At 28.0% G+C, this 27,073-nt stretch overlaps 2 protein-coding genes and 1 long non-coding RNA gene across 4 annotated transcripts in view; 1 reads left to right on the plus strand and 2 right to left on the minus strand.

Moving 5' to 3' along the window:
* Positions 1 to 1,049: 1,049 nt before the first annotated feature.
* On the plus strand, positions 1,050 to 10,361 carry LOC100202696 (uracil phosphoribosyltransferase). 2 transcript variants are annotated; one of them, XM_065798956.1, is made up of 2 exons: positions 1,050 to 1,342; positions 9,505 to 10,361. In XM_065798956.1, exon 2 carries the CDS (start codon positions 9,522 to 9,524, stop codon positions 10,212 to 10,214), a length of 693 nt encoding a protein of 230 aa, XP_065655028.1. In that variant the 5' UTR covers positions 1,050 to 1,342; positions 9,505 to 9,521; the 3' UTR covers positions 10,215 to 10,361. The 2 variants fall into 2 exon arrangements, with proteins under 2 accessions (XP_065655028.1, XP_065655029.1); XM_065798957.1 differs by having other exon boundaries at positions 1,050 to 1,334.
* Positions 10,362 to 13,681: 3,320 nt separating this feature from the next.
* Positions 13,682 to 15,702, minus strand: LOC136080917 (uncharacterized). The gene is made up of 4 exons (XR_010638724.1): positions 14,341 to 15,702; positions 14,035 to 14,260; positions 13,870 to 13,951; positions 13,682 to 13,793 (listed from the first exon to the last, which is right to left on the minus strand). It is a non-coding gene; the product is annotated as an uncharacterized LOC136080917 (long non-coding RNA).
* A 2,556-nt stretch (positions 15,703 to 18,258) lies between these two features.
* Positions 18,259 to 27,073, minus strand: part of LOC100207443 (E3 ubiquitin-protein ligase RING2) — a 30,045-nt gene continuing 21,230 nt past the window's right edge. The window contains exons 4-5 of the mRNA XM_065798959.1: positions 19,468 to 19,568; positions 18,259 to 18,764 (exon numbers count right to left, since the gene is read on the minus strand). Coding sequence (XP_065655031.1) covers positions 18,352 to 18,764; positions 19,468 to 19,568 — 514 coding nt within the window. The 3' untranslated portion in view covers positions 18,259 to 18,351. The remainder of the gene's footprint in view (positions 18,765 to 19,467; positions 19,569 to 27,073) is intronic.

Raw genomic sequence — 27,073 nt, forward strand, 5'->3', positions numbered from 1 at the left:
ATTTTAAATATAGGTTTATTTATCATTATAAAGACATTTGCCACTATCATACTATAAATATCACCTATGCAAAGAACTTTATTTAACTTTAAGTAATTTGGAGCAACGAAACTATCAAAGTTCTAGATAGTTTAGTTGTTTGTATTTCAGTTTGCTCTGGACATCACTTAGGTATGATTTAAATTAAATATTAGGAAACTTTATTTTGAGTCAAGATTAAGGTCAATGTTAACAAAAAATTCGTTGGACTTTTCAGCAGTTGTATTTTTGTCACTGTTCTCTAAATTGTCTATAAAAATTAAAGTAAATAGATTATTTGATTTAGTTTTTTGTTTCCAATTGTCTCTTTTATATATTTCCTTTTTTTTTTTAACGTCTCCAGCTGCAATTTTTTTTTTTTTAATAAATTTTGTATTGTTTGTAAGTATTTAGGTTTTTTTCATTTCTAGTTTTTAGATACCAGGGCCGACGAAACGGGTTTTGAAGTGGAGGGGCACAATCGTAAATTTCTTAAAAAATCTTCTATATCTAGAATGTTCTAAAGAAAAAAAAAAGGCCTTCTGAAAAAAAGTGGGAAAGGTATGAAAGTGAGGGAGGGAGAGATTTTGAGACGGGGGGCCCTCGGTGTCGTCGGCCCTGAATACTAGGTGTTAAGTTTTTTTTTTTTTAAAGATTTTTGATACCTCCACGAATATTGTAAGATTTTTACTTTTATTTGTCGTTCTATAATTAGGAATTGATTATTATAGTGCAATAATATATTATTCGTAATACGAATATTTCTAAAAAATATCTGGTCGGATATATGACATATTAGGCCTAATATCGGATAGTAAAATTTCTGATACACCTTTCTTTTCCCGGCACAACTCTAAATTTCCGTTATATCTCTAAATGATTTTGAGGTATTACGAAATGGTTTACTTTTGTTGAAATGGTTTACTTTTGTTGAAATGGTTTTTTCAAAAAAACTCGGAAGGTTTACGTGGTACGAAAGGTTCGACAAAAGTTAAAATTTTTTTTTTTTTGACGAACCTTTCGGACAAAGTAAACCAAAACCACGTGTTTGCTTTAAATATAGAAATGATTCTGCACGAAGAATTAAATCAATAGTTATGTGAAGATTAGGATATGTGTCACAGCATTGTTTACCATTAAATGCGAACCGATAGAGTGGATTCATGCTGTGATTGTTTTTAATCTTCTGTGTCGCACCCTCTTTAAATTGCCACCCCAAAAGTTTGGAGTACATATGAAGTAAAAAAAAGATTTTTTCAACTTTACGCAAAAGAAAATAAAAGCTGATTAGTAAAGTACTAAAAGCCGAGTAAAAGGTAGCAAGGTAATATCTTTCTGAGTAAAAAATAAAAGCTTTTTGTGTAGAAGGTATAAATTAATTATAATAAATTATTTATCCTGAAAAAGTCATTTTGTTAAAAAAACATTTATCCTAAAAAAGATTATTTATGTGGGTTGAAAATGAGGATTTGCATAATCATTACACCAGAATATCTAAGGATATTCTGGTGTAATGATTATATATGATGATGAAGAATATCATATTCCTCATTACAATAATTGGACAAAATTCAATATTCTGCAAAAGAATTAAACTATATAATAGCCACTTTGATGAAGAATTTAAAGAAGAGGAATTCAGAATGGAAGTCGTGAAATACGTGAAAAAAAAAATGAACTAGTTTAGATATTTATTATAAGTAGTAATAAATATTGAAAGATTTTAAATAGCATACTATTGCTCACCGTAACAAAAAAATAAGAAATACATTACCCTACCTTATAGCCAATATATTTATACCCTAATTAAAAATTACAATTAATTTTGAAAAACATTTTTTCCTCCACAATTCTATCCTAGTTCTCTTTTCAAAACCAAAAAGTTAAAATCAAAGTTTTTGGAAGGGCATGTTTCCCCTCCCCCAATAAAAAAATAAAAATTTTAATTTCAAAAAAAGTTTGGAAATGAAAAATTTAACTACCAAATAAAAAAAATCCAAGTTGAACAATATTTTGGTTTCTCCTTTAACATCTTGATAATAGCAAGGCTTCCAACTTTAGTCTGCATTGAGTTTGCGTTATCCCACAATGTATGTCATCTGACTGATGTAATAGTTCTTCTTTTAATTGTCTTTGAAAGAACATTAAGGTCACTATTACAAATAATTTTATTAATTGTCAATCTGTCTCTGTTAGATTTATAAGGCTATTCTGTCATCAAGCATCTGTTTCAATTATTTAAACATCTATTAATAATCTATTATTTTTTATCTCTTTTATAATCTGTTTAAAGTTATAATGCACACAAGGAAGAGTGAAAAGTAGGAGAAAGTGGGGGTTTAAAACAGCAAATATGTACACGGTTTGACTATCTCTTGTTTTCTATCTCTCCTAAAAACTAATTTCTTTTTTTAACAAAAGCATTAAAATGCACAAGTTTTAGAAACTAATATTGCAGACATATGGAGAGCTGGGTGAGGGGTGTTAAATGCATACAGGTGTGTATAAGACATAGCTGTCCTAAATAAGTGGTGTTACTGTGTACGTACTGTATGGATGCCCCCTAAATAAATTCGATCTGCGAGTCCAGTGCTTCTCTCCCTATATTAGAGTATCTAGTTTTAGCATTCAACAACTTACAAGCAAAACAGTACAAGATGACCATCTTTTAATTGTATAATAGGTATTGCTTTTTTACTGATACCAGTTGTTAATTTTAGAATTTTATTGATGTTATAAACTTTTACAAGAGGATCTTCACAGAAGTTCTTCTTTAGCAATTTGTATGCATGATGTTCTTTCCTATAATCAAATATCTCAAAGTACCTAATGTAAAAAAAAAATTCATATTTTTCTGTGTTTGTCTAGTTTATTATTTTTACCCAATAAAGAATTTTACACTGACACATATGTCGTTCTTGCAATCTTATATATTCAGAATAGTATCACTAAACTGTATAAATGAAATATATTTAAAATATAATAATATTCTAAATATATTATTACCAAAAACAGATTCTATTTTAACAATTGGTAAGAGTATTGTTATTTCTTTTACATTCTTGTTTATTAGAAGTTGATGATATATCTCTTAAGATTAATTTTAGTAAAATACTGACATTTTATAAAATGCATTTTCTACATGTAAATCTCTTTATTGTTTTCTAATAAAAACAAGTCGTGAGGTCCATTTGCTTTTGCTAGAAAAAACTCTTTGAAACAATTCTTATTGAATTTTTTTATTGAACTTTTATATCTTGGTAATATAAAAACAGGAAGAGGTAGAGGTTTGATATAACTTGCAAGTCCGCAGGACATTTGGCAGATAGTACTGGATTCTTGCTATCAATACCTTCATGAATTTCCAAGTCTCTTGGGTGTCATATAAAATGTTACTCTATCTGATTTGTAACCATGTAGTTTGCTACATGGTTACAAATCAGATAACTTAATTTAAATAACTGTTACAAGATGTAACAGTTATTTAAAGTCTTCTCTCAGTACTCTTAACACAAGTTGGGGTAGGAATAAAAATTAGAGTTGAAATTTTTGCCTAGGTCTGATAAATAGGGATACATTATATGCATTTTTAATAAATAATTTAAATGATCTATTGGCTTATAATCTCATAAATTTTAAGTAAGCTTTTATACAGAACATGCATAAAACAACTTAATTCTAGTGTGGCTTGTGGTTAAAACTTGTATTTTATAACAGCTGTGATATCATAATTTCAATGGGACTTAATAGGCTTATATAAATTTTTTGCTAAGGTAAAAAATATTATATACTTACTAGTGGACAAAGGGGAGGAGAAGAGGTTAAGAAAAGTTGCCTCAACAATATTACTTTTTAAAATAAATTTAATTACTTGAAAAGAAAAAAAGATTTTTTTGAAATTTTTTTTATTTAGGGTGAGGAAGGGGGAGTAACTAAATATTGACATAATTTTATAAGAAGGTGAAATAGGGGTCTCTGGATTTTTGACAAGTTGTTGACAAGAGGAGAGGGAGGTAAAAATTGCTGAAAAATTGTTGACATAATTAATGGTCAGCCCCTATAGACAATTTTTAAAGTATATCGGCTGAAAACCTTTGCAAAATTTTACATTTTTAAACTGATGTTTTATAATGGCAACACTGGAACTTTTAATGATAAGCTTATTAAAAGTTCCATTATGTTTAAAATTTAAATTAGTTATTGATAAAATATAATAAATTTATTAAATACATAAAATAACATAGTTCATGATATTTCATTATCTTTATAGCATACTCTAAGATGCTTAACACATGTATATGTATATGTATATATATATATATATATATATATATATATATATATATATATATATATATATATATATATATATATATATATATATATATATATATACAGCCCTCAGAATTAGGAAAAGTATTTAAAGTCAGCAATATATTTGTTATATTTATATATAATATATTTAAGTCAGCAAAAAAATTACAACACAAAGATTTTACCAGGTCAGCAATCTTTTGCCTACCTCAAACACTAGGTCAACAATTAGGCATTGCCGAATGTGAACTCTAATTTAGAGGGCTTATATATATATATATATATATATATATATATATATATATATATATATATATATATATATATATATATATATATATATATAATCATTACTTATTCATAAGATTGATAACATTTTATGTATTTTCAATGTTAAATTTAAATTTATGTTTTATAATTAACCAATTTTATTTAAACTATTTTTATAAGGATGTTTAATATGGGATTAGATAGGCAATACTGAATTACTGAGTAAAGTTTGGTTTAATAAATAAATAATACAATATAGTCATTTAATATACAAATTTACAATTAATAATCATTTTGCATATAAATATATGATAGGTTGTATGTGAATAAAAATCAGTTATTATCAACAACAAAAAATTTATTGAATTTTATATAAAGGTCATTTAAGCTCAATTCAATTATGCTTGGCACCATGCCACCTCTGATTTTAATGATTTTTGGTGTACGACTTCAATTATTTTTTGTTTTTTTTTTGACTTTATAACTTGAATTGAATTTTGGTGTACAAACTTAAGTTGATGAAAAAAAACTTTACTCCAAATTTTAGTGTCTGACTCCTTACGGTTTTAGAGATATTGATACTCAGTCCCAATTTCTTTTTTGATTATTTTTTCAGCGCTATTTGTTTTTTAAGCTTATTGCATAAAGCTTTAACTTCTGAAATACTTGCTTAATAGTGTTGAAAATTTGTACCTAACTATTTTTTAGGGAGAGGAACTCGAAAATGATATCTAAAACACTAAAGAATTAAAGCTTCACTATGAAAATTCAATTTCAAAATGGTGTAATACTTTTTATTAGTTTTTTGATGCCCCGTACAAAAAGAAGTATATCTTGAAATGCCTAAAAGATATGATTCTGAAAATTTTTTCTATGGTTCTATATATAACAAACTCCTTATTACAAAAAAACTGCAGGGGTTGTCTTTTTGAATCTGATTTATTTGCATTAAAAGTTTTATTAAAAAAATTAAGAAAAATTCTTATTAAATAATGGAAAAAAAAAATTATATGCATTTTTTTTGTGTATTTTTTTACAAAGATTTTAAAATCTCAGGTACAGTTCTAATATATAAACTTGTTTGCATTTCACATTAAATATCTTCACTTTATGTTGTATAACTTCATGTACTTATGCATTTCATGTTTAATGAAGTCGTTCTTGCATTGAAAGTGATGAAAATGCAATGGTTTGCTTCTATGAATATGTTTACTTAAAACATTACTCTGCAACCTACATAACTTGCTGTGATCCATTTTATTTGCACAATGGAAAAAGAAGAAAAGTTATTATTACTTAACCACGAAGCTTTTTTTAAACTTTATTGTAATTATTATAGTAGATTATTTTCAAAATACTCAGTGAAGTAATAATAATCACTCATGTTTTTAGGACGATATAAAGAAATTAATTAATAACTTACTGGGAAAATAAAAAACATTGGTATTAATGTTATTCCTGGAGAAAAGATATGTCTATAATGTATAACTAAATTGATGTCATTTAAGGATGATGGACCAGGAGAACCGACTTGCAGCCAGATTTATGAAGATGAAGATAATGAACTTCTTAAATCTTAATTCTTTTTTGACGGCTATGAACATAAGTCTTCTCAAAATGCATGCTGTGAATAGTCACTCGGGAGTTGCTCCGGGTAAAAAGAAAACATTACATGTTCAAAAACAGTAAAGTTAGGTATTGCAAGAACTTTAAATAAAGATCCTGATCAATTAATCCAAGAAGATTCCTTCAATAAGTTATATGAGGAAGTTAAATGAAAAGCAAATGATATGGATATACTTTTAGGAAAAATTAAAGAAAAAATGTTAACTTTCAAATTGAATCAGAAATTACTACTGGTTCCAATGCCTTGGTTTAACAAATCCATAGAGAACAGAATTGTTACTAATTATATGGTGCAGAAATCAAACAATCTGCTGCTGAAAAATGGTATTTTATCTTTCCCTGAAAAAAAAAAGAGGAAAGGAAATATCTCATTTGTACTTATGTGTATTTACTGTATGCTAAGTTTAAAACCAGTTATCCTGATAAGACTTGTTTTTCTCACATTTGCTCAAATTGCCCAAAATAATGAATTACAGTGTGAGCATCTGGTATGCATACATTATGTGGGTGATCACACACATACTGTATGCATACCTACCATCAAAATGTTAGGTTAATGATTAGTGCAGTTGAATTATCAAGGGATTTTCATGAACTTATAGATATGCTTGTTTGCAGTAGGGCTAACAAGAACTGCATGATACATTGTTGCTCTTTGTGTCCAGAAAGTTCTATATTAAGACATTATCTTGAAAATGAGCTCTACTCTCAAGAAGATATTGATGAAGATTATGGTTATTGTATAGGTTACAAACAATGGAAGACAAGAGACTGATAAATAAGTTACAAAAACTTACTGTTCATTCTTACATTGCAAAACATTCATTCATTGCTAATTTTATTATAAAAATTAAAAAATGATATGGGGTTTAGAATTATAAAACTTTAAATGTAAATAAACCTGATTTAAAAAAGATTATAATTCTTTTTAAATCAGGTTTATTTGCATTTAAAGTTTTATAACTCTAAACCCTAAAATCTAAAGGGTATACCTTTTTTGTAATGTTCTATATGTAATACAAGGGTATTACATATAGAACATTACAAAAAAATTTCATAATCATATCTTTCAGACATCTCAAGATTAACATTTTTTGTATGGGGCATCAAAAAACTTACAAAAAGTATTATATTATTTTGAAATTAAATTTTCATATAGAAGCTTTAATTTTTTTAGTGTTTTAGCCATCATTTTTGAGATCCTCTCCCTAAAATAATGTCGCAAATAGAAGATTCTTCATTAAACATGAAGGTTGTATAAAGTGAAGATCTTTAATGTGAAATGCAAACAAGTTTATATATTAGAACCTGAGATTCTAAAATCTTTTTTAAAAAATGCAAAAAATAAACGCATATAAATTTTTTTTCATTACTAAATAAAAAATTTTCCTAATTTTCGTTTTAAAACTTTCAATGCAAATAAATCAGATTCAAAAAAGAAAACCCTTGCAGTATTTTTGTAATAAGGAGTTCGTTATATATAGAACCATAGGAAAAATTTTCAGAACCATATCTTTTGGGCATCTCAAGATATACTTCTTTTTGTAGGGGCATCAAAAAACTAATAAAAAGTGTTACACCATTTTGAAATTGAATTTTCATAGTAAAGCTTTAATTTTTTAGTGTTTTAGGTATCATTTTTGAGTTCCTCTCCCTAAAAAATAGTTAGGTACAATTAAGCAAGTATTTCAGAAGTTAAAGCTTTATGCAATTAGCTTAAAAAACAAATAGCGCTGAAAAAAATAATCAAAAAAGAGATTGAGACTGAGTATCAATATCTCTGAAACCGTAAGGAGTCAGACACTAAAATTTGGAGTAAAGTTTTTTTTTCAGTAATATTTCAAAAGCTTTTATTTCAAAAATCATCAAAATCTGAAGTGGCATGGTGTCGATAATTTGTTTTTGGATTGATTTGACACGGAATAAAATAAAATGACCAATAAATAAAATGAACGTTTTTTTTGAACAATCAGCTTACTCAGCCAGTATATAAAGACTGTTTAGTCAAAACTAGTAACAATAAATTTGCTAGATTTAGCAGTTGTTGTTTTTGTTTCACATTGTTTTTTTATTTTTTTCTCTTTGAAATAAACCTGAAACAACAAAAAGCTCCAGCTTCACAAATATTGAAGTTCAGGCATTCATAATGAAGTCATAATGAAGGTAAAAAGCAATAAATTATTGTTTTTGCTTTTTTGAACCTGTTGTGAAAAAGTCTGTTATTACACCAATGCAACAAATAATAGTAGATCAAAAAACTTTAGAACTTTTTGATAAGAATTAATATCCAAAGTTAAATTGGTACAATGGTCATGTTAGTAAATGTTTTGTAAAACAAAACATTTACTAACATGAGCCAATTATTTACTAGTATGTTTGCATTTATTTGGACTAAGTCCAGTATTATGGGCTTACGATACAAATTGGAATTTTTTCAAAAAGTTTTCCATATACCAAAATTAGTATGAGTTAAATTCTTTAGTTGACTTTGAGAGTTGCAGTTTCTATGGAAATACATAGAAATTTGGTTCTGAATGTACATAATGGAATTTAAAAAATATTTTTAAAGGAGCATACCAAATATTGCATGATACTTAAGGGATATATTAAAATATATTAAGGGACCATACCCAATAGTGCACGATACTCCAGTATATACTATGTCAGTGCCACTGGGTATTCAATAAAATTTTCTGATCACACATGGAATGTGTTTTATAGATATGGAATAATGTTATGGTGGTGATAAAAAAGTACGTTTGTGTAAAAAAGAGAATATAATGCTAATGAAAAAATTATTGGTTTTGCACCTAAAAATTTTATAAAAGAACTCTTAATAAAATAATTCAAAAATGAATGTGCTTTTTTCTCACGAAAGCCATGGAAAGATTGTTTGAATTCATCCCACTTAGACTGTAATCAAAAAATGTAATGAAAAAGTCCACTTTTTTAAAATGTCTTCTTTAAAATAACCTCCTATACTGTTTTGTCCCCTCATTTATTAATTTTTATTTAATACTACACTTATTTAACTACATTTTAGTTTTTTAAAAAACTTGGTATAAAACGTTTTTAATTTATTAAGTTGAAGAAAATTAGTTAAAATAAATATTTGTGTCTTTATAAGTATATGTATATTAGTGAGCGAGAGTTGTAATATGTATTTGTTTTTGGGGATAAAGGGTTGTACTATATATATATGCATATTTGTAAAGCACACATAGCATCAGTTTTAAAGATAATTATTTAAATATGTTTTTTTGTTTTATTGTGCAGGTAAATTTGTTTGAAATATGGGTTCCTCTATGATGCCAAACACAGAATTTGATCTTTATATTAAATCTAATGTAACAGTACTGAAATCTCGTGCAATCGATTTGCTTCTTTCTAAATTAAGAGATAAAAATACAAACTGTGCAGAGTTTACTTTTTATGGAGATCGGTTAATGAGGATTTTAGCAGAAGAATCATTGGCACATATACCAGCAGTTCGAGGTGGCGAAGTTATAACTCCATGTGGGTCACTTACTGGTCTAGTTGACTATCGTGATAAGATAATATGTGTTGTCTCTATTCAACGGTCAGGTGATATTCTACAAGAAGCTGTTCGTACGATTCTTCCTGGTGTCGGTATAGGAAAGATATTAATTCAAAGAGATGAAAGCTCACCTGAGAAAAATCCTGTTTATTATTACAAAAATTTTCCGAAAAACATCTCTGATTGTTATGTTATATTAGCTGATCCAATGTTGGCTACCGGTGGAAGTGTCAAGGTAGCAATTTCTGTATTAATCGAAGCTGGTGTTTCAGAATCTAACATAATGTTTATTAATCTTATATGCTGCCCTGAAGGTCTTCGCTCTTTAAAAGACGCATATCCTAACGTTAAAGTAGTCACATGTTGTATAGACAAATGTTTAAATGAACATAAGTATATTGTTCCAGGATTAGGTGACTATGGTGATCGCTACTATGGTACTGGATAGTATTGTCGATCATATATGGTGATCGCTACTACCGTACTGGATAGTATTGATCATGTAGGTTAGTAAAATTATTATTTTAATTGAAAGTTTTAGTGTAAGTTTTGGTTTTAAAAATATTCAACAAAAGAAATATACAAATGCAAAATACGCGATTTTTGTTTGTTTTACAACATGGTTTTCTGTAAAGACACGAGTGATTATTTTTTCAAAATACACTCAAAATATTTTATTGGATAATCTATAAATTTTTCCATCTTATTTTTTCTGTATCTATCTTTCACTATCTTTTTTCTTCATTTTTCTTCCTTCCTCTTTCTTTTTTCAGAAACTTATCAAAATACTCAAATTTAGTTTGTTATTTTATCAAAATACTCAAATTTAGTTTTTTAATTTTTTTTTATTTACTGCTTTTTTTTCTGCATTGAACGTATATTAAAAACTTAAAAAAAACCTTAAAAGATAAAGTATATGAAGAACGTTATCTTTTAAGGTGTCCCTCAGATTTTATATATTCTGACCGTAAAAAATTAAATAGGTAACGTTGTTGGTCATGAAATATCAATTGTCGATTATAAAAGCAAAAAAGTGTTTAAAATTTTTCGAGGCTTTTTTTCTCAACAATTATACACCAGTAAAACTTTACATAAATGTTAGTTTTGTTTTCCTCAGTTTTTGATTTCATTCTTTGAAAATTTGTAGTAAATACAATATGCAATACTGAAGTGAACAGTGCCAAATATTAAATACCAGAATATTAATTAGAACGGGATAGTAAAAAATACTTTTAAATGATATATTTGGCGCATCTTATATGTAGTGAAATAAAGATTGTTTAAAAATATTTGTTTTTATTTAAAATCGTTTTCATTAAAATAAAATTTATATTATATATATATATATATATATATATATATATATATATATATATATATATATATATATATATATATATATATATATATGTATATATACATACATGCATACATACATACATACATATATATATATACATACATACATACATACATACATACATACATACATACATTCATACATACATACATACATACATACATACATACATACATACATACATATATATATATATATATATATATATATATATATATATATATATATATATATATATATATATATATATATGTATATATATTGAACATCGTAATAGCATAAAATAAGTAATTATTTTTAAAAATAACACGATGTTTTTTATTCTTGACATGTTTCGTAAAATTTATTTACATTTTCAAAAGATGAAAAAGATTTCAAAAGATTAAAAGTGATAAACAATCTCATATATTTAAACACTTAAATTTATCTCTTAATTGCAAAAATTTGGCTAACTGTGATTCTTTTGAGATTTTGGATAATGCCCCAAGCAAACACAAATTAAAAATAAACGAAGCCCTCCAAATTAAATGGGAAAGTCTCTCACTTAATAAACAAGCTTTACATTATACTATAAACTTAATTTTACTGTCAATAATTTAATTTTAATTTAATTTAATTTTATAAATTTAATTTTACTGTCAATTTATATATATATATATATATATATATATATATATATATATATATATATATATATATATATATATATATATATATATATATATATATATATATATATATATATATATTGACAGTTGGTTATTTTAATTGGTTATTTACCGAGTTATTTTGTAATAAATATACTGGTTTAATATGTATAATTTTTTGTCCGTTAATATTTCTCTGTAAAGACTTCTATTTTTTAATATATATTTCAGAGTTTTTTATTATTGTAAAATAATCTTTTGAAAATGTAAATAAATTTTACGAAAAATGTCAAGAATAAAAAACATCGTGTTATTTTTAAAAATAATTATATATATATATATAAAAACACACACACACATTAGTGGCTAAAAGTCTGTTGCAGTTGTGTTTTTTCAACAAATTCAAAGTTTAAATGAACACAGTGTCTCTAACACATTTATCAAAACATCATTTATCAACACATTTATCAACACGATTTATCAAAACATCGATTAAAATTACATAACAATAACATAGTTCAGTTTTACATACCACTAATATCTGCTATTCTTAATTACTTCAGCAATTCTCGCAGGCATAGAATTTGCGAGATTTTTACAAGCATCAACAGTTATGTCTGTGCACCACACACATGTAATGGTGGTACAAAGATCATCTAAATTTGATGGTTTCTCTTTATCAATTTAGTTTCATTATATGCCACAGGTTTTCGATGGGATTGAGGTCTGGGCTCTGCTCCGGGCAAGGGCCTAAAACCTCAACCCCATGATCCGAAGCCAGTTTTTCACTGAAGCTGCTTGATGCAAGGGAGCGCCCTCAATTGTGAATCTGCATAACTGCCAAAAGCTTTTCATACAGTATGTCAATACATTTCTGTGGACTCATAGTGGTATTTTGTGGGAGAAAGTAGAGGGAGTCGTGGCCAGATGCTGAGAAGCAGCCCCATACCTTCAAGTATGCTGTGTGTTTAACAGTTTGTATGCAAAACTTTGAATCAAATCTTTTATTGACAAGACGGCAAACGTATCTTGGTGCTGCAGAAAACAACTTCGTTACTTTTGTCACTAAACATTACTTCATTCCACATTTCACTAGAGTAATGTTTGAATTTCTTGGAAAAAAGTAATCTATCACGAATATTCTTCTTCGATAACAGCAGTTCTCGTGCAGGTCGGTACGCTTTTAAATTAAAAGTGACACTTAAACGTCGTCGAACGGTTCTTGCAGTAACTCTGTGTGGCAGTTGACTTGCTACGGCAGAGGAAGATATCATTAGAATCTTCAACACGTGTCGTTTTATTGCTCGTCTTTTCTTTAGGTCGTCTGGTTCGACGTTTCGATTTCACATCACCTGTCTTTTGCCAACGTTTCATTATCAACTAGCAGAAAGCAACCCGTAATAAGGGTTACGGTCGGTCTGTTACTTAATTTATAGTGACTGTTTTCCGCAATTTAAAGTTGCGAAACCTTAACTAATACCCTGTAAGAAAAACGCCTTCAAATTAAAAAATTAAACCATATGTAAAATTAAAATAAATTAATTTACCAATTATTTAACGTAATTTGAGTAAATTACAACCGACATAGGTCATATCAGGGTATGGCAGAACCATTCTCCTAGACATTACTAAGTTCAACACAATACGTTTTTAGCTACTGACACAAAATAAAAAAACTTCGTCATGCCTTAAATTGACGAAAGATTAAAGCTAAATTCTTGTTATATTTTTTGTAACATGAACTTTAATTAATAAGATTAATATGAAGTGAACGTAAATTATTTATGAGTTATTAATTTTTTGGTATCCCCTTTATACATGTTACTTTAAAAAAGGAAATTGTCTTTAAAACGATAAATGCACACAACTAAATATATTTATTATAAATAACTAAGCAATTGAGTACAAATACGTTTCAAACAAAAAATAGTTGATTTACAATCAAACATGTGTACAACAAATTGTAAAAAATATGTAAACTTTGATCTTTTATATTGCATTAATGCGTCGTATGACAAACCTAAAATAAGAATTGTAACAGACAAATAGACATAAAAGAAAAACAAAACAAAAAAAACAACTGGAATACAGTTTACCTGCTTTTCGGTAGCCTGTCATACTTAAACTGCCCTGGGTGTTGGGAGCGATATCTTTGGTATTCCTCAAATGTTAATGACTCTAAAATTACAAATAGAAGGATATGACAAAATTTAAAAATATTTACAATTTTTTTTTAATCAAAATATAAAGCATAACCTCACCATTTTCACAGGATGAAAAGGATGCTAAAAATAAATTTAAAAAAAGTAAATTAAAAAGAGTTAAACTTGTGAGAAATTTAATTTTAATAAAAATATGAGTAAAATGCAAACAGTTTAAAAATGTCATATTTATATTAAATAATTCTTTCACCTATTGCACATATTTCTCCGTAAAAAATATATAAAATTTAAAACACAGCCCTACCAGTTATGCTTCTACCAGACACTAAAGACAAAATATACCCCAGAATAATTGATAGAATTATATTTACATATAAATAAATATATAACTATAATTTTTTTTACCTATTCCCCTCATTTCTTCCATGAAGTTGTCTAAAGTAAGAAAAAAGATAACTGAAGCTAAAACTAATAAAAACTAAACTAAAATTAACTATAAACTAAACCAAAAGACTAAAATAAACTTTAAATTTTAATATCTGTACCTCAGAAGACAAAGGTCGGTTATCCAGTTTTTTGTGAAAATGAGTTATGTATGAGACCTTTTTAGTTTTTCAGTATCTACATAGACTGTATCTACAAAGTATGTATCTTTCAGTAAGTATCTTTCAGTATCTAGTATCAAAGTATCTAGTATCTAGTATCACTTTCAGTATCAAAGTAAGTATCTTTCAGTATCTACAAAGACTGATTTCCTGCAACAATGTGAAACAAAGTTTGGTCAATATAAAGGGTCTGGTGTCCCCACAATGTTCAAAGGAAAAACGTCTGTAGTTCAGAAATGACTTTTAACTTTTTTTATTTAACTTTTTATTTTTGTCAAAATTATATTTCATGTGCCTCAAGACAAATTAAATAAGACAAATTGAATAAAACATAAATTTAACCATCAAGAATAAAAAAGCCAATAAAGACTAATTATTTTACTATTTACTCTCTCCTGGACAATTTCTAAAATGTGACAACTGACTTGGACTATATATATATATTTCTTCTCTATTATTGACAATATAATTTTAAGTATTACCTAAGTTTTTGGGCTTATTGTATAAAATTATAAAAACCTACTGTTTTACTTTTAAGTCAACAACAATATTTTAAAAAACATTTTAGTTACTTTATAAAAAAATAAAAATCTTTTTAAACATACTACCTCTCTCTTCATTGTTGTAAACTAAACAGAAAAACAAACAACTGATAGTAAATTTTCCCTTTGGTAGTAGGTTATTAAATAGATTAAATAGATCAAAGATCTATAATCTGCTCTAACAGTCTACAACCTTATCATTAAACTATAACTATTTTCTACAACCTGGTGTAATTTAACATAGATATATTTTTTCAAATGACAAAAATTATTAAAGTACATTATATAAACATAGAACAAATGTAGTGATAGTGGATTTAATCCAAAAATAGAAAGAACCTTTATAAAAAAGCTTACTGCTTTTAAATCTACAAAAATTTCCAACTTACATTTTTTTATCTACATTTATCTATAATAAAATATGAATTAATGAGTTACCATTATTTAAAGTTAATCCAGAAGCAACTAAAATAAATTATCAAATAAAAAGTTTATTTATATAATCTTGTCAATAATGTTGAAATAAACAATATTTATTGCTTGAAAAGTTAAGTAACAAATGTAATTCAAGTAAATTAAAATAAATGTACGAAGTTACCTGTTGTGGCTGGTGCAACTGAAGTTATAACTAAATAAAAAAAGATTAAATAAAAAAGCTATTTTATCTATCTTATCTATCTTATCCTGATGATTATGTTAAATAAACAATACATTAAATAAACATACAAATAAAAAAGACATTACTATTTGCTGTAAAATAAAATAAAAGACATTACTATTTGCACCAACTGATGATTCTACCACACCTAAATGACAAAATTTATTAAAATATATAAAACATATTCAATGCTTTAAAAGAATATTCAAAAGAAGTTTTTAAATCTACAAAATCTAAGTCCTTACTGAGTTCTACCTGTCTGTCTAAAAATAAAAATTGAGATAAAATTATATTCAATGAAATTGCTAATGCTGCATTTGAACTCAAATAAAATCTAAATGATAAAACTTACTTAAGTCGCTGTCAGCAAGCCTGTCTAAAAAAAATTTGTATTTTCATTAATCCTAATCTATAATCTATAAATAAACTTACTAATATAAACGATAAATAAACTTGAACTAATATAAACTATAAATAAACTACTATATACTATATAAACTGTAAATAAACTAATATAACTATGTTACTAATATAAACTATAAGTAAACTACTATACACTATATACTTACTAAAAAGGCCTTTAGCTCCTTTTAACTGCTTTAAAAATGAAAAATACTTGCTTAAATTGATCTAAAAAGACTGAAGACAAAACTAAAACACTTTACAAAAAAAGAAACATTGTACTAAAAAAAAATTTTTTACCAGTCATTTTAGTTTTAACTTCTTCTAAAAAAAAAACAGAAAAATAAAAACAACGAACAACAAACAAATTTTAGTTTTAAACAATGAACAACATCAGTTCCTCTTGAAACTAAAAATTTATCAGCTCTAATCGGCTGGAAGACCTTGCTTGAAAGACCGCGTGGAGTAAAGAAACGCTTTTAGAAAAGCCTAGAAAGTTCTTTATTAAAAAAGAAAGTGAAACGACACAAACACTATTAAATTACAGTATTCATATTTAGAAGATTAGATAAATTACAGTATGTCATGTTTAGATTGTGCTAAAAAAACTATTTTACCAGACATTTTATTTCTAACTTCTTCTAAAAAATGCTATAAAAATTAGAAAAATAAAAACAACCAACAACAAACGGTTATTTAAATTTTCTATTTTAAACAATGAACAACATCAATTCTTTTCGAAAATATATATATATCAGCTCTAATTTGCTTGCTGACCTTACTCGAAAGACCGCATGGAATATATAACCGCGCATTCAAAAATCTAGAAACTACTTAAAATCTAAGAAATGGTGTATTTTACAGAATACAGAACCGTCATTAACAACACGAACATTAGGCGTAACTATGCGCACTATTCATTAGCGTAATAATATTTAGATGGCACAACTTGCTGGGAAACATTCAGATGCTTGCGTTAACTAATGCAAAAATCTGACCACGTTTTTTAGGTGAAAGTTCCATTTTTGGGATGAAATTATTGATCTAAAGTAAACAAAGAAGAAATGAAACTACTTTTTTTTTTAAATAAAAGATTATCGCAGTTTTCGGGGGTGTCACCCCCGAAAAACTTTAGAATTCAAAAAATGTTGAACGCGAGTTTTAGCGCCATTTCAGTGAAAGATTAGTGGTTTTTTAAAAGAAATTAAGGAAAGCTTATAGCTACTTTCTCTCTTGTACGAGTTCGTACATTTTTTGGTAACCCACCACCTCATGAACTGAAAATAGCAGGCTTTGGCATTAGACAAAACCTTTTTACAATGGTTTCTAGAGTTACAGACGTCTGTTTTCTGGATAATTATTTTGCTGGTAGATATGGAAATAATGGTTTCGATTGGGAACTGCAGTAGCACAATGTGAGGAAAGCCATGGAGAAGAGCGAGGCTTAGCTTGGAATCGTCGAGAGGGAGTAAAAGATTCCATGCCAACCTGAATCCAAAAAGTTATGTAAGAAGCACATTTTTCAGCAGGAAGAAGACGATATATGAGGTCCAGTGGTGTTCTCCTAAGATGTTTGTGTAAATTTATTAACCCTTGCCAAAATGGTAGGGTTGCAAATTTTACATGATTATAACATGAACATTCGTAAGTTTGGAGTTTGTACGTCTTAAAGTTTCAAATCTGAAACAATCGGTGGCCAGTGGTTTATGCATACTTCGAACGTTAAGATTCAAAATTGAAAAAAATCTTAAAAATATTTTTTCTGATGACAATAATGAATTATAGAAAAAAGAAAACTGATGAAGATGTTCAATTATTAAACTTGCTTATTAATTTTACACAGAAATGCGTCAACGGTTAATAAAATTAAATAAGCGATAAATAAACTGATAATAATACAGTAAATTATATGCGAAAATAGATTTAAAAAATGTTTAAAGAAGCATTTAAAACTAAATAATTTCTGATAAAATTACCCGTTAAAACTAATAAAAACAATATATATATATATATATATATATATATATATATATATATATATATATATATATATATATATATATATATACTAATATTATTTATGAAAAAACTTTTCAAACATTTTCTTACAATGGAGTTAAGTGGAATCCGGCTTTTAATTCAGATAATATTAAAAATATAATAAATACAATTTATTAAACCATTTAGTTTTTAAACGAATTACCGATTCTCACTTGAAAAAAAAAAGTTCAAGTGGTGTCGAATCTTTTGAATAAAGCTGTTTAATTTCTGCAAGAGTTAAATGTTTTTCAAGTTTTTGATATTCCCCGACCGTACGTACTAACACTTCAAAGTCGATACACGGAGATATTTCTTCTAGAGAAATTCTTGTGACTAAAAATTGACACAAATGAGCAACAGTTGCAATTCCCGTAGTTTTTAGATATCGCGATTTAAAGTGTTTAAGAATATCACAAGCAGGATGAGGGTGAAACAAGACTTCTACCTCGTTTACTTCATTATTTAAAATGTTTGAATTATCGGTAAGAGAACCAGTTGAATCTTTGTGTTTTCTCTTCGAAACTTTATGTTTTCCAGTCATAACAAGTGAATCGTTATTTTCTGTCGACATTTCACCAGAATCTAAAACAAATTTAATAAAATTATAAAAATAATCAATATTGTTTTAAAATTAAGTCCACGTTTCTACACTTGTGTGGTTTGGGCAAGTGACCATGTTGTTATTTTCTTATTTATGTGAGATAAAAAAAAAAGAAATTTTTACAACCGGTTGCTCTTCCTGGCTCTCCTTTCCTTTAAAAAAACACATTTATTTTCGTATAAATGTTTACAGATTTCTGATCCAAATAAAAATCTAGTTTAAAGTTCTGAGGGAAATTTTCAGCAGAAATGCAATTTTTAGCAGACAGGCAAAAGACATCAGCTTAAGGAGCATCACAAAGAAAATCACAGGAATTCTATTCAACCCGAAGGTAGCGTAAGAAGTGCAAGGTGTGAATCTGGTGCAGAAAAAGTAATGGTTTTAGTAAGCTTGGTCTAAAATAACTAAAAAAAGACAATGAAAAACCAATCAAAAGCTGAGGCAAGAGAAAAGACAAAATTCGAGGAGCATTTGTCATTTTATGAGCATTTTATGCAGTGATACTTTAAATACAAATTTTAGCCAAATAAAGTCACATATTTTTCAACCCCCAACCCAGCCTACAAAAACTATAAACAAACTGATTTTTTTTGTTGAAGAACTTGTTACCACAAAATAAAGAATAAAAAACCGGAAAATTGCGTAATTGTTTTAATTAAAAATGCCTAATTAAAAAATGTTCACCTTGTGAAATTACTGGGCTATCTTCCTCTTTAACAGTCGCTGAATGATCAACTAGAGCATGTTCTGCTTGCTTGCGCTGTTGTTTAAGCATTCGGTTTAATCTAGAAAAGTAATTTCAAAAAAATGAAGTACTTTTAAGGAATGTTTGAAAAAACAAATAAAAACATGGTAAATATGGTAATAGCAAACGATAACACAAAGCCTCTACATCTACATCAACAACATATAGCCAGCGGACATAAAACATGTTTAAAACGTCTAAAAAACGTAGGATTATATTTTAATACGTGTTTTAACACATCTTTTGCTTGAGAAATCTTGAAAAATTTTTTGCCTCGTGAAAAAAAAACTCTTAATAACTACGGTTTTATTTACAAAACAATCGTTTCCAATTAAAAAAAGCTACTTGATCAAATATTGAGCTCCTTAATAGCATAATCTATCAGACTAAAAAGCAAGCTACCACTATTAAATAACAAACAGCCTGATCACATAACAAGTAATCTCATAACAAGTGATCACAAATTAAAAGGTCAAATCATTCAGATTATCATTTCGACTCGACCAACAAGCTAAACTGGCACACGGTGTCAACTGCTGCTGCTGCTACTACTACTACTGCTGCTGCTACTACTACTACAAATACTACTACTACTACAACTACTACTACAACTACTACAACTACTACTACTACTACTACTACTACTACTACTACTACTACTACTACTACTACTACTACAACCACTATTACTGCTTCCTTGAATTTTATTGGCATATTTAATTTAGGGTTTATAGCTATTTTAAAAATCAATTTTCCACAACTATTCCATGATTTCCTTTTGTTTTCAAGTACTTACTGAGTTAACGTGGTGAAAATCAAATAATTTTTCCTGATAATGTCGAAGATAATAATACTTTTGCAACCAGAACTGTGACCAGGTCAATTACCAATTGTCTTACAAGTCACAAGTCTTTGTCAAGTCTTTTCACTAAAGTCTAAGTTAAGTCCTAAGTCAAGCAAAGCGAGTTTAATTCAATACTCAAGTCAAGCCTCAAGTCCCTAACTCCTGATTCAACAAGTAAACAATTCATAATATATTAGTAATCAACTAAACTCCATTTCATATTTTCAAATACATTTATGCATTATATTTAAAGCAGGGATGCGAAGTCGGAGTCCAGAGTCCAAGATTCTGGACTCCAGACCATCATAGTAACTTTACATCTGATTTATTTAATGATATGCTTTTAGGTGCATGAACTAATTTTTTATTTGAATGCTATATTATATATATTTTTACTTATATATGTATATATATACAGTTTATTTAAATATGTATTTGATGCTATATATAATACATAATGTTGAGTGACTTTCAAACTTTTTAACTTGACTGAAATTTTAAAGTTATTTCAACACTTAAAATAATTTTATATGGTTAAAGGATTAAACCATAGTATTATTTCAACTCTTAGAACAATTTTATATGATTAAAGGATTAAACTATATTATTACTTTAACTTTTAGAACAATTTTACATGATTAAAGGACTAAACCATATCAAAAAAAAAAAAAATTTAAACATTGTATGCAACATTTATTAAACCCATGTTTACTGAACTGGCAAGTCGAAGAAGCTACTCATGGTAATTACAACCCTCTTTTAACTCATTAACTCCAAACACAAGTTTTAACAAACAAAGTGAATGTGTGGAGAAATAAGTTAAGCACCAATTAGGAACTTCTCACTTATAAGGCGAGTGCTCTACCACTAAACCACTACCACACATAAACTTGAAGTTAACAAATCCTTTATTTAAAGTATATTAGTAGATATACCTTCAACCTAAAAGGATATTTTTTGAGCAAAGAAATGGAATTAATAACTAATTGTAATTTTTTACAGCTTAATTTAAAACTTTACATAGCATACTCTAGCATTTCAGGGACTATTTCATCCCTAAAAACTCAAAAAAGTTATAAAAAAAAATTTGGAGTCAGGAGTCCTCTTTTGATCCCAGAATCCCTAAAAATCAATAGGACTTTGCTGATTTAAATGGAATACATGTTTTTTTATGATTCATTTGCAAAATATCAAACCTGTCAGCTGTCCGATGTCTAAGCCCAATGAGGATGCAGTAAAACATTTTGAAAAAAAAAGATAAAAACCAGGCCGTGCACTTAAAAAAAAAACTTAGAAAAAATGCTTTAATGGGTATTACATAAAGTATGTACTATGGAGGAAGGTAGTTACCCAAAAAACGTACAAATAAGTACAAGGGGGAAAGGGCTGTTAAAGACAGCGAGTATGTGCGCTGTTGGATCTCCTTTTTTTCATCTCTATTAAAACTTGATTATTATTTTTTAACAAAGCATTGAACTTTGTTGAGTTTAAAAACCAATATTATGTTATGTAACAGAGAAATTTTAATAAATTAAGGTTTTTTTGTTTTTAATGTTTTGAAAAATTAGTTTAGGAAGGGAGGAGGGTTGAACATGTTATTAATAACGAGTATGTACTTAGAGGAGTGGGGTCATTTAAAGCATACAGGTGTGTACATAAAGGGGAGAGTCCTAAATAAGTGGTTTTATTGCATACATACTTCATGGATGTCCACTTCTACAAAACCTAAAATACAATATGTTAAATGTATGTAAACAAACTTAACTTTATATTGAGACAGGTATTTACTAAATTTCTAATTTATTTTCGAGCTTAAATGAAAGTATCTTGAACTTCCAGCCAAGTCACAAGTCATTTGTCGAGTTAAGTTACAAGTCTTACATTATTAAATCAAATTATGTCAACTTCCAATAAAAATAAAGATTAATAATTTGGATACTGCAAAATAACTCTTCCTGGAAGAACACTGTGTCAGAGGAACCTTCCTGAGGGAAGAGTTGTGAGAACTTTGGAGACCTCACAAGAATCCGGTGCACAGCTTTCGGATGAAGAAACCAGGAGCCTGTCATAATGCATGGTTCACAGCCAAAGTTTTGTACTTTTGCAGGCTCCTCTCATAGTAGCAGCACCCCGACTAGACCTTCAGTCTAGTCAAAAGTGCTGCTACTATGAGATTAGATGTCTAGTCTCTAGTCACATCTAATCGCCTGCAGGATTTTCAGGCTCAAGCCCCATCACACCATTCCGGACTTCTGCAGGTAAACAAACCTCTCCAGGATTTTGTTGGTCCACAATCTTGGCTCATCTTTGATTGTCTTCAAATATAGGATGTCAGGTTTCTAGCCTTTGTTCCTTCCATATGGCATAATGACCCTGAATATCAGAGATTCAGCCATACCCTTCACAGCATTATGACAGTCAATGATGTAGCAGAGAGAGCAGCCAGAGATGTCACACAGTATGTTAACTATTCAGAGGATGCTGAACGTAACAATGACATCATTCTAGTTGTCAATAGTCACCAGGAACTCATAGATTTCAGTCATCTTACAAAGTAGGAATGCATGAAATTAACATAAACAGTATCACAATATCATGTTAGACTTTTTGACAAAAAAGTTGCGCTGCATGAATGTTTGTATAGAATTAATAAACATTTGTGTTTGTTTACAAGAAATATAATATTATACAAATATTTGTACAGCATGATATATTTGGTGATCATTAAAAATTTTAACAACAATAAATGTGTTTGCATAAAATATGCATATTGTTAATTTCTGTTATGTTATTTATACCATATTTAGTAGGTATGTATCATTAGTACCATTCATTTTATAATAGAATTTAAACAAAACTTGGAATTTTTCCCCTTTTGGCAACCATATTGAAATTTTTAAAAGTATATTTTACAGTAGAACAAGTATTCAGCTCATCATTGGTAGAAAAAGTTGAAAACACTTAAAATAAAAAATTTTGGCAGCCATATTGGACTTTTAAACATTACCCACAGTATGTATATTTTGTCCTACAACAAGTTTACAACCACAAAAATATCATATTTAGTGTTTATTCACATCATACTTGGTAACAAATGTTGGAAACTGTGAAAATTTGACAATTTGGCCACCATATTGGATTTTGGCAACCATATTGGATTTATAAAAATTACTCAAAAAATGTATAATTTACCCCAGAACAAATTTAAAACAACTTATATATCATATTAGGTGGTTTTTTATCTCATCACATGCAGTAAATGTTGAAAATGATGAAAATAGGACTTTTTGGCAGCCATGATTAAAAATGGTTGTAAATTTATATTTTAAAGGACTTCTTTCTCTTGGTTTATTAACAACTCCAATGTAAAACTGTATACAATCACTTTGAAATTGTAACTTCTGACATTCACTTTTATTTTACCAAGTAGAGAAAAAACTGCAATACCAATTTTTACTTCTATTTTGCGACATTTGTGCGCGGTCAAGTATATTTTCTTTAGCTTTATAACAGATTTTACTCCCTCCAACACAACTTTTTAAATAAAGTTCTGCATGAGAGATCTCATTAGCATTTCAAGTATTTGATATAAGAATGGTACTAATGGAGAACCTGACAAAAAAGTCTTAAGAATGGCTCTGTAATTGAAGCCAAATATTGAAAAAAAGCAATTTTAGCAGGCATCAGAAGATCATTGGCAGCACCAGTAACAATGTTTACAGTATAATTATCAGGTAATTTAGACTGCGTGACATACAACTTCACATTATCATAAATACCTAAAGCTCTTTGATATACAGATACATTTTTAACCCATATTGTTGAACAAAATTTCAGAAGAAACTTATAACTTCCACTAGTTGTTTGATAATTTGTCCTACAAGCTAGACTATAAAATGTCCTACGAGCTAGACTACCTTGAAAATGATAATGAGTACTGCGTTAACATTCCATTTCACCTTTTTATGACCAGATTGAGATGTACCATGTACAACATGTAGACCACGTGATCCCATTTCGAGAATAGATGTTTAAAGACTCATCAAAAAATACAACTATGTACTAGCTAAACACTGCTTTTAAAATTAGATCATAGAAATATGGGGCAAGACCATGTGTGATGTTACCGATAACCATGCGTGATAGGCTACATTAGTTTTCCTAATTGTTATTGTTTTAGCTACATAAGAACAGATAAGAAACATAAAGCTAGAAACATAGACTGAAACAGTTGTCAAATTTTCAAACTTGATCTGTAAGAGAAATGCTGCTGTGCACTTGTATAGTTTATAGTGCTCAAAGTAAATGTATAGTGCCCAAAGTATTTCAGAACATATTACATCATTCTGAGCCATAAATCAAGAGAAAGGTGGTACTGTTGTGCTGGAAGAATCTGTTGAAATGATTGGCATTGGTTGAGAATATTTAGCCACACAGAAAGCTAATGGGAATGATTATGATGGGAATGATGGGAAGCTATTAAAGTTGATGTTGATGAAACAGTTGCTTGTGATATCGTATTTTTCTGTGACTTATTAGTAAAATGATCAAATACTGCTGGTTGGCTTGTAAAGATATATTTTAAATGCACTTTTTTCATGATTTTTGACTTCCATTTTATACCGATATTACCTAGAGAAAATGTGTTTCTGCATACACTACACATACACTTTATTTTATCATCAGCTTTTTTAAGCCAAACCCATGATGGGTGAAATTAATGATTTATTCTATTAACATTTTATTAACATAGTTAAATAAAATCATATGTTAAAATAGATTTATATATTTTAAATATATGTAACAAACTTTAGGCAATAATATAATAGCAATCATATTTTATTTTTCCATATGATTTTATGAATGTAAAATGAATATTAATTTTTATTTGAACTAAAAATTAAAAAATTTTGAAAAAGAGATTTTTTCCCTGACTTTCACAAAAAAAAAAAAAAAAAAAAAAAAAAAATCTCTGATTTTTCCCTGACTAGAAAAATTTCCCTGATTTCCAGTTGGCTGGCCAACCTGTTTAACTACACATTTTTAAAAATGCGAAAATATAACATTAATTACAATCACAGTATATAATAAAAGTGATAATATTTTATTGGAACTAAAATATATCAATGCAAATGAACATCATTAGCAAATAAACATACACCATCAGCAAATAAAGCCACTTTAATCAAAAGTTTATAAGAAAGATCCTTATTATAAATTTAAAGTATTCCTGGACCAAGGATGCAACTTTGTGGGACTTAATCCTACATTTAGAAAGGAACGAGTCAAAATATCAAAGATGTTTGCTATCTAGAGAAGGAAGTGACCTCGGCCACAGTCCTGGCCTTGGCCAAACATAGGGCTTTTTATAACCTCGGCTTTGGCTGAACAATAATTTAAGCAGGGGTTATTAGCCGGGGCTAGGATATTTTATTATACATATACATATATATATATATATACATATATATATATATATATATATATATATATATATATATATATATATATATATATATATATATATATATATTCATTAATATGTATTTATAAACATAACATGAATTTAATGCAAAATGAAATATTTATTTCATTTATAGGGTTTGTCAAGATTTAGGCAGACTTGGCCATAATTTCCAGTCACAGCTATGGTTTATCAAACCTGGCTCTGGCCCCAGTCAAATATCAGCCTCAGTCGCTTACTAATCTAGAGTTGTTTTTATGAAAAAGATGAATGAAACAATGATTAAAATCAGCCGCTGTACATGAAGGAGAAGAGTGAGAAAAAAAGTTTCCATGTCTACCTTTTTTTGTCTAATCCAAAAGATTAAAAAGGAAGCACAATTTTCATCAGAGACAAAAAAGTTCAACCCAAGGACTATTATGAAAAAAAAGAGAATCCTAGTTCTAAAGTAGTAGTACCAATTGTCAAGTTAAAACCCCAGTCAGTTTAAAGTCAAAACCCTAGTCAGCCTTAAAGTAGTAGTAAGAAGTATGATGATAAAGGATGATGAAGTATGATGGTAGAGTCTAGAAGAAGTATAAAAATTTTATAGAAGTAGTATGAAAATATTAAGTGAGGTAACATTACAATCTGAACCACTTAAAGGAGAATAAGGAGAAACAACAGAAAGTAACATTAAAAAAGTTAAGTTAAGATGAGCTAAGACAAAACACATGAAATAATAGCTTAAGTATTCAGACCTTATTTTATGATAGATAAGTAAACTATTTTGTAAGGCATATACAACTAATAGGAATTGCTTCTAATGTGAAAAGGTATCCTAATGTGTTCTTGACAATCCGCATCAAATCCACTAACAGCAACGCCTTCCATGGCAATATGACACTGTTGATATTATGATATTTTATAGGTGATGGAATTAGCTACTTACCACAATGTTTAGAAATCTTTACTAACAACCAGCCACAGGGCCCTCCTTAAAAGATAATAGAAAAAGTTGCATGCTACTAACAAGGAAACACAAACAAAATCCCATAGAGTCAGAAGATCCATAATACATCATCCTAGGCACAAAACAATGTAACGCATTTACATATAAACCAGTCTATTAGATGATGAAGGGGTGTGAGGCCAGTCAACTAAAATTTTCTGTCTACCACTAAAGTCTTTGCCTTGGAAGTCTTTTTTTAGATAAAAGCTAAATGCAGTTATCATCTGCTCAGAATGAGTACTTTTA

This window comes from Hydra vulgaris, chromosome 06 (genome assembly GCF_038396675.1).
Source record: "Hydra vulgaris chromosome 06, alternate assembly HydraT2T_AEP".
Classification (NCBI taxonomy): Eukaryota; Metazoa; Cnidaria; class Hydrozoa; order Anthoathecata; family Hydridae; genus Hydra; species Hydra vulgaris.